The sequence below is a fragment of the Archocentrus centrarchus genome, chromosome 6 (assembly GCF_007364275.1).
Source record: "Archocentrus centrarchus isolate MPI-CPG fArcCen1 chromosome 6, fArcCen1, whole genome shotgun sequence".
NCBI lineage: Eukaryota > Metazoa > Chordata > Actinopteri > Cichliformes > Cichlidae > Archocentrus > Archocentrus centrarchus.
This window is the reverse complement of record NC_044351.1, coordinates 1,138,945-1,148,089: the sequence shown is the minus strand read 5'-3', so window position 1 is coordinate 1,148,089 and position 9,145 is coordinate 1,138,945. Positions and strand designations below refer to the sequence as shown.

Sequence of the window (9,145 nt, the reverse complement as noted above, 5' to 3'; positions counted from 1 at the left end):
ATCTTTTTAAAACGAGCTACAGGCTTTCTCAGTTTTCTCAGAAAGAGATGAGCTGCGCTTGGAAAGCACACAGCAGAGAACGTGAAGTTTGATTAAACCGGAGCTGGAGCTGGAGCTGGAGTCGTCTCCTCTGTCAGGCGCTCCTGTTGGTACCTGCTGACTGTAACACCTGCAGTCATTCAGAGTGGCTGTGCAAAGATTAGCATCAGCTAGCTGCACACTACTTTTAGTTTGCAGAAATAGACAATAAAAAGAAAATAGTTCCTACACAAGACTGCTCACAACAAGCTTTGTGGATTTTATTGTCTTTGTTTTTGTTTGTTTGATTTTTGCTTTTTGAGCACTTGGAAATGTAAAGAAAGATTGCTGCTGAGTTTTCAGATGTTTATTCAGTGCATTGAGCGCCACATATATATATATTTATTACGTATTTATTGCACTCCAGAGAAGTCATCTCTACAGTGGTTATAAGAAAAACACATGAATGAGAAGCACTGACCGTGGCTGCAATCTATATAGTCTTTGTTGGTTGTAACATCTGGGTTCACGTCTTCACGTGGCTCGTGTGACACCTGTCTGCAGAAGGGGCGACACAAGCTGAAGGACCGACAACGTCACAAACTGCAAAGCTTTGCTCACGTGAACTACCGTGGCCGACATTTAAGTTGGGTCACGTTTAGCCACAAAACCTGGCTGCCTGTTAAATTTAAGGACAGACGTGAAGGTAGAAAACATAAACAGATCTAAGAGTACTGCTCCTGTTTTTGCCTTTTCCAGGTTTGGAGCTCATGAGAGCAGAAATCATGTCTTATGAACATAAAAATATGTAAACATTTGTCTGTATTTCTCTGAGGGAACGGTTGATTGTAATGGTACTGATGAGGAGGGATGATGATGATGCTGAGATAATGGTGAGCTGTAATTGGTCAACAGCTTTACCTCTAAGTGGGTTTTTATCAGATTACTGAAGGTTTAAAGTCGCACTCGAGTGCGATCGACTGTGTGTGTGTGTGTGTGTGTGTGTGTGTGTGTGTACCTCTTGTCGTCTTGTTTTTTTTCTCCTCCGGCTGCTGTGATTGGTTGCTGGGAAGTCTGTCTCCAGAAATTGCTCTAATCCTCTTTGATAAAACAGAGCCTGCATCCAATCCCTGCTCCAATCCCTCCCCTCCCCACTCACCTCGCTCTTCTCTGTCTCTCTCTCTCTGTCGTTCTCTTCCATGAGGAAGAGGAGTTTTTAATCCAAGTGGATTATACCGCAAATTTGGGCGACAGGAAAGGCGGGCGGTTGCAGTGTCTGCTGCAGACTACCAGCTTTATGTCTTCTTTAATATCTGCGAGGTGGTGAAAGAAGCCTGCTTATTGTTCCTGGTTTTATAAGGACTAATCTGGAGGAACCTGCTACAGAGGGTTTTCCTGTGCATAGCCAGATGGATCTTTAAGTATTTGTCCAGGTGTGGGATGATTTTGAGTCTCTCAGGATCTTTTGGGAGTTACTCTGATGAGGCTGAGAGACTGAAACAGACAGAGAAGATGCTGGCAGAAGGACGAGTTTATTCAGACATGATGGAAAGAGTTCAGGGTCAAAAACCTGTGGCTATAATCATCACAGTTTCCTGTCTTTAGCCAACATGAGGAAACCGTTTCCTGCAAACTCGTTATCTTTTTGAACTTTCAGACCTTCTCCCAGTTTGTGAAACTGCCTTCAAAGTCGGAGCTGCGAGGAGCTCGATGCTGGCACTTCAGGGACACAGGATGGAGAGGAGGAATGTGTTGGGCATGAGGAATCTCTTGAGGTTCCTGGGAATTTTCTGCCTTTGGATCACAGCTCAGGCTCAGATGAAGATCCCACCTGAGACGTAAGTGCAGGTGATTTACTTCTCATAAGCTCAGCAGAAGGCTGAAAGGTTTGTTTTTCGTGCTGCATCATTTTTAAGATGTTAGGAATCGTTGGGAAGCCGTGGCTCGGTGTTTGCTCAGTAGGACAACACTTTGACTCGTTTAGAGCTGAACATCAGTGCCAAAGCTGTAACTCTAAAAATTTGAGGCATCTGGACTGCAGAATTAGCTCAGAAAGGAGTTTTTTTACAGCTCGTGTACACACTTTGGTGATGTGTGTCCTTATCTCCATCCTATTTCTCAAAACAGATCAAACTGATCACAAAACAGAGAAATCTGCTTTCCTGTCTGTGCTTTGGTCAGTTATCCGTCATGTTAAACGGATCTTGGCGGAGCAGTGGCCTGGAAGAACAAGCTTATAGAAAGCTTATAGAAAATGCTCCTGAATGGGCTTGTCCCAGATAAGTGAAGCTTCTGAGAGCCAGCTCCCAGAGTGCCGTGCGCTTTGATGAAGGTCCCGAGAGAATGTGTGTCAGCAGGCTGTTTTCCCTCAGGACTCCCAGAAATCTGCTCTCCTCTGTCTTTGAGTGAGAATGAGATTATTCCAGGTGTGCAGTTAGAACTGCTGTAACACTCAGATTTCACAAACCTACAAGTTTATCGTAGCCACACTGCTGGACGTGGACCTGATGAACCTGAGTGGATGATGATGATGATGGGTAAAAGGCTGCAGGTCCTTTGCTGTTTCGGTCCATCTTGTGTGTCCTCCCTGGTGCTGCTGTAATAGCTGTTAAAGCAAACCAGCTGGAATAACAAACACATTGTTTTGCACATTTTTTCTACATTTATTCTGTTTGTTTTTTTCATAAGAGCACACTGTGATCCCTAACCAGTCAATTAGTTTGAAACCTCACATCATCACCTCTTAGTGACCACAACTTAACCAAGCACCTCATTTAAACCTAACCACTAATGACAGTGAGTAAAAAAGAGAGTTAAGGTGAAGCTGTTGGTTTACTGATGAGCTACGTTCCTGCTCTCCTGTGGGCGGCGATCAGAAGAATACGCTCATGGATGGAAGCAGCAGAAATGAGCTCCCCCTGAAACCCATCCTGGTTGAAGAGTTCATGATGGAAACGCTGCTCCTCCACTTTGAAAGGTGGTTCAGGTATCTGACTTGGACACTTCTTGGACATGTCCTAGGTGAGGTGTGACATGCAACTGGGAAGCGACTCCGGGGCAGACCCAGGACTGTGTTCCAGCTGGCGTTTCACCTGGGTATAAAAACACACAGGTGAACACCATCAGTCATGGCCTCCCCAGAGCCCGGACCTCAGCATCACTGAAGCAGTGTGAGATCATCCTGAGAGAGAACCAAAGGCAGAAACATCCACAGAAGAGCTCTGAATGTCCTTCAGGAAGCCTGGAGAACTGTTCCTGCAGACTGCTGAAAGAAATAAAGGAGGTCACGCCAAAGACTGACTTTCAAGCTCGTTAGAATCATACAAACTGTTCCTGCCTCATATGCTGGATTAACATGAACAGTGGGGGAAATCTGATCCCCTGTTTACTCACTTACAAAGAAATGAACAGTCTCTAATTTTTATGGTAGTTTCATTTTAATGGAGACAGAATATAAAAAAATGACATCAAAGTTATAAATTGAATTAATTTGCACATCAACCCAACATACAGCCCAGCCAGGATTCAGGCTCCTACAGACTGGCTGTGAGCCCACGTGGCACACAGATTACAGTCGATCAGGTCCACATACTCCTGACTGTATAAATCACACATGTGCACAGAGACCGTTTCTTCCCTTCCAAACTCTCCACCACCGTGGGCCCGACCAAAGAGCTGCCAAAGGATGTCAGCGACAAGACTGTAGACCTGCAGGAGGCTGGGAGGGGCTCCAACTCCATCAGCAAGAAGCTCGGTGAGACGGTGGCAGTTGTTGGTGTGATTACTTGGAAATGGGAGAAATATAAAATGACCATCAATCACCCTCAGTCTGGAGCTCCATGTAAGATCTGCCCTCGTGCAGTGAGGCTGATCTGAAGGCAGCTGGGACCACAGTCAGTTTTTACACTTTACTTACTTCCACCTACACAACATGTTTGTGGTGTTGTGGTGTCTGTTTTGCTGTTGTTGAACCTCATCAGCATGAACCTATCAGGCAGTTGGAGAGCAGCAGCTCCCTGCAGCTGCAGTCCTACGTGACTGCAGCTTCCTCACGCTCCCTCCTCCATCACCATCTGTGGACCAGCATGGCTCACTGGCCACGGTCACCTTTCTAAGCCTGACCCACATTCTCCACCCAAGCACCGCAGGCCTGGACAAACAGGGCCGAATCACCTGGCTACAAACACACCAAAACCCCTGCAAATCCACCTCAGCTGCTCTGACGTGCAGAGCTCAGGACCACAGTACCAGTGACACTCTGTGAACAACTGTAACTGACCACAATATTGATGTGAAAGCAAGTAGCATGTCATCATTATATTCTCTCACTGTTTGGTTAATAAAATCTGACTCTGACAGGAGCGACTTTGAGCCATCTATAATCCCAGAGTATCATATCTGTTGTTCATGGCGTGTCGCCTCTGTTTTACCCACAACTCTGCAAATCAGAGTGAAGGAGGCGACTCCTGGTCAATGAGTGTAAATGCATGTCTGAAAATGAGGCGTTGCCTCTGTAATACACTGCTAAAAAAAATTTAAGAAACATTTTGAAGACGCATCAGATCTGACAAAAAAAAAATCATGCTGGGTATTAATATGGACTGGGTGTTAGGACTGAAAGGATGCCACATCGTTAGATGGAAATGAAAATGATCAACCTACAGAGGCTCAATTCAAACACCCTGAAAATCAAAGTGAAATAAATATGTGGTAGGCTCATGGTATGCTCATAAGGAGATGATGGATGGTGTCCTGGGGCAGCATCAGATGGACTGAAACATAATGTCCCAGAGGTGTTCTGTTGGATTTAGGTCAGGGAGGGGGTCAGTCGGTGGTATCAGTTCCTTCATCCTCCAGGACCTGCCTGCATACTCTCACCACATGAGGCACCAGGCACCGTTTTCAAATCACCCCGGTTTCAAGCATTTACACGAGAACGCATACCGGTGCGTTTCTGAAACGAGCAAAAACGATGTGTTTCGGAAACGGGGTCCAGAGTGGAGCGTTTCAGAAACGCACCGGCTTATATAAACACATGAAACCTGGGTGATTTGAAAACGCTCGACTCGCACATGCGCACTATGGTTGGACGGCCACAGTTTTTCGCGCACGCGCAAATTGATAAACAGCACTCGCGGATTCACGAGTGCTTCTTATGCTTTTCTTGTGTATTTACCGTTTTGTAATTCAGCGTTGTGTGCAGCAGCGATCCAACCTCATCATCAGTCCACATAAAACCTCTCACATTGGCCGTTTTGTAAGTAATGAATAATTTGCTGCACTACCTACTGTCACTCCACGCATGCGCGTCTTGCATAAACAAACTTTGCAAAGAGAAAACCAACGCCAACTTGTGGCCTGGCATGGGAACTACATCGTTTCCATCATTTCACGTGTCATCGTGTAAACGCGGATCGTTTCTGAAACGCCATCGTGTAAACGAAAGGCTAAAACGCATCAAAACGACATCGTTTCCAGTGAAAACGGCTTCGTGTAAACGGCACCTTAATTGTTTGGTTGTGTTGTACGCACTTGGCCGAAGTGCTGCGTAGTGTGCGATTAACATACCTGTCTGTCACCTATAGCCATGAAACTGATGGCTTGTATTAGGGAGCAATTAAAAAGGACCCTTCGGCACACCCCTATGACCTGAGTTAGATAAGCAGTTTAAAAAAAGACTTTGGCATGACTGCAGGCTCCAGTCCAGACTGCCGACCTTTGACCTGGTTGCGAAATGAAATGATGGTTGTGTATTGTGTGTCAGTCTGCTGGACAGATCACCCTCAGCACAGGGGATTAGCTGACGAGACTTTGGAGGTGATCTTGATGGAGGATTTATTTTGGGAGCTTGAACTGGTGATGGATGGAGAAACCCCTGCAGTCATACATGCTGCAGCCTTTGAGGACTCTGAAGTCTGTATGTAAGCTGAACAGCTGGTATTATTAGGACTCTGAATGGGACAAAATATAATGCTTTACAGGGCTCTGCCCGCTCACACTCATAAGCTGTTTTCACACATGGACTGCAGCCCAGAACATTTCTACACTTTAGCCAACATCGGTGCATTAAAGCACAAATAAGTGTGCAGTGACTGTACAGCGAGCGAGTGGGTGTGATGAGTTCTGCTTCCTGAATGCTGTTCTCACCTGAACCACAGAGCACATTTCCAGTGATGAGGAAGCATCTTTGGACCTGAGTCTGCCAGCGTTACCTGCAGTTCATAACCAACAGAATCAGAGTGTGAGTAACAGGAACCTCAGGTGTTTCCACTCACACCTCTGACCACGTAAAAACATGCTACACACAAGTTTTAAAGGCTGCCATTTTTTTTTTTTTTTTTTTTTTTTTTTTGGCAGAAGGCTAATTGATTAAAATTATGACCACTTAAATGACATGTCAGAAAGCAGGACAACTTGGAACAGATGAGTTTACAGATGCTCTCTGTAGTGATTTTTATCATTTACAACTCTCAGATGTTTCCCAGGACTGGCTGCATGCTTCGAGGCAGGGTGACCTTTCACACTTGAAGCCAGTGAGGCTGACTTCTGATGTGTTGTTTCAGACATGGCACATTTTTTATTAAAATGTAGGTTTTTTTGTCCTGTAATAACATGCACTGATTTGTGACTGAATGATTGTGTTCTTATTAATGCAACACTGCCCAGATAGAAAAACTTAGGAATAAACATTTCTATGTTTCCAGCGCTCTGCTGGGAGTGTTCAAGTTCAGACTTGAATGGATTAGATTCAATCAGTTTGGAGACGGAGGCTCTGACACAAAGACAGGAGGCTGAGCTGAAGATGCTCAGAGCTTCACTGGCAGTGAGCAGGAGGGACAGAAATGAGGACATCAGAGGGACGGCTCAGAGGCTGAGATGGTTTGGATGGTGTTCATCAGCTCTCTGGTCTCAGAGTAAATTATTTGGGGTGGGTCTGCTGATAGTCACATTTAAATATGTAACTATAATGTACAGCAAACTAACCTCAGTCTACATCATTAGTTGGAGGTTATCCAGCTGACCCAGAAATAAAATTAAATATATCTTTTGTTTTTTTTTTGTCAAAGCTGCTACTCATGAGATCTAGAGAGAGTAAAGAGAAATGTTGGCATCAAACAAAATGAATGTTTTTAAAATCTGATATTCAACTATTTTTTACCAGAATTCCTAGAGTCAAGAAACCCAGCAGAAATATTTGGACATCACTGTAAACTGGGTTGAGTTTTGCTCATGCATAATAAGACATTTGCATGGTGTTAAATCACCATTTCATAGTTTAAATGATTCATCAACTGAATTAGGAAAATTATCTTCCACCTATAATTTAAATGACCAGTAATTAATTGCAGCTATAGCAGACCCGAGTGTGTTACACTGGTTACAGTGAAACCTGTTACAAGTACTGTGTGTGTGTGTGTGTGTGTGTGTGTGTGTGTGTGTGTGTGTGTGTGTGTGTGTGTGTGTGTGTGTGTGTGTGTGTGTGTGTGTCTGCACTGAACTTAGAGGATTAATATACAGAGCAGATGGAGTGATACACTCCTCTTCAACACATGCTGAGTAAACACTGTGTGTGTGTGTGTGTGTGTGTGTGTGTGTGTGTGTGTGTGTGTGTGTGTGTGTGTGTGTGTGTGTAGTGTTGTGAACTCTGCTGACTGCATACTGTCTGTTTTATGTGTGTAATCATTCATCACCTGAACAATATTCTGATGATGATTCAAAATGGTTAGAGTGAATTTATTCTCCTCTTCTGCTGCTTTAGATTAGATTAGATTAGATTAGATTAGGTTAGATTAGATTGGGTAAAACTTTATTAATCCCTTCAGGAAGATTCTGTCAGGGAAATTAAAGATTTATGTTTTTACTCTCCAATTACAAAAGTAACTTTGTGTAATTCATCAGTTCTTCCTCTGTCACAAACAAACTGATTGGCAGCATGTGTGGATCGTGTGTGTGTGTGTGTATGACTGCTTCTTTGCATGATGATTTGTGGATGTGTTCACAGATAATGATCATCGGTGTCAATAAGATCTCCAACACCACTGTCTGAAATCAGCTCCAACCCCTCAGAGCTTCCACTGTGCTCCATGGATGGCTGTAGTGCCTCATGTTTGTACATATTTACAGCAGTTTGAACCAGAAATAGACTCAAAATGGGAGGAAAAAGCACCAGTGAGGTGACTCAAGACTTTTGCCCAGTACTGTGAGCCCAAATAATGGAAACAACAACCATGGCTGGGATCTAAACTGGCACACACTTCTGTTTGTGACACTAGCTTCAGAAATGTGACAGCATCATAGATAATTGTGTGTTCTGCTGCTGTGACACAAGCCAAAAGCTGAGCCTGTGTTTTCAGTCCCCCCCGCCCCCCCCGATCCCGACACCAGCCGCAGTTGTGCTGCCTTGTTGCATCGCTGTGAGTTTGTGTTGAGCGGACCCCTGCGGCTCTCTGCTGTGACCCAGATGAGGAGCAGATTATCTAAATCTCTTTCAGCGCCGTCATATTTAACGGCCTTTTTCTGCTGTAGCTGCTGAGCCAAGCGCTGTCATGGCAACACGTGGTCAAACTTACCTGAAACACTGTAAGGACTTTACCTGAAGAAGGTGAGCTCTCAGAGACACCTGCAGGCAGCAGGCTCCCTGAGTACATGTTGGGTCAGTGTGAATATGAGCTGATCTGAGACAGCATCTGCTGACGTGAACAAGACACTCCTTTTGTTGCAATACTTTTCTCAATTAATATTTTAACATTTAATCAAAGACGTTAAAAAGGAGAAATCTCTGAAGTGACAGAGCAGTGTGTGTAACCGATCAAAAGGTCCAGCACATCCCAGCTGGCACTGACAGCAGCTCAGACAGGTGCTGCAGATCAGGTGGGCAAACAGAAGCCCAGAGGATCAGGAGACCAGCCTGAGCAGTTCATAATGCAAAGGACTAAAAACTGAAACGCCCCAAATCAGTCAGCACACAGGGTCAAGCTAAACACACGCAGGTGAAACGTGACACTATTCAGACACTGCATTACAAAATGTGGCATGACTGTATTAAAAAACTAAACTCATATCAGCGTGTGCAGAGGAAAACTGTTGCATGTTGGCTAAAACATCCAGGCTGCCTCTCACCTGAAAC

General features: G+C 44.5%; 1 protein-coding gene across 4 annotated transcripts in view; it reads left to right on the top strand.

The window, feature by feature from the left end:
- Positions 1-1,176: 1,176 nt before the first annotated feature.
- LOC115781206 (voltage-dependent calcium channel subunit alpha-2/delta-4-like) overlaps positions 1,177-9,145 on the top strand; it is a 93,142-nt gene continuing 85,173 nt past the window's right edge. For all 4 annotated transcript variants that reach the window (XM_030730727.1, XM_030730725.1, XM_030730726.1 and 1 more), the window contains exon 1: positions 1,177-1,856. In XM_030730727.1, the coding sequence (XP_030586587.1) occupies positions 1,729-1,856 (128 nt within the window). In that variant the 5' untranslated portion in view covers positions 1,177-1,728. The remainder of the gene's footprint in view (positions 1,857-9,145) is intronic.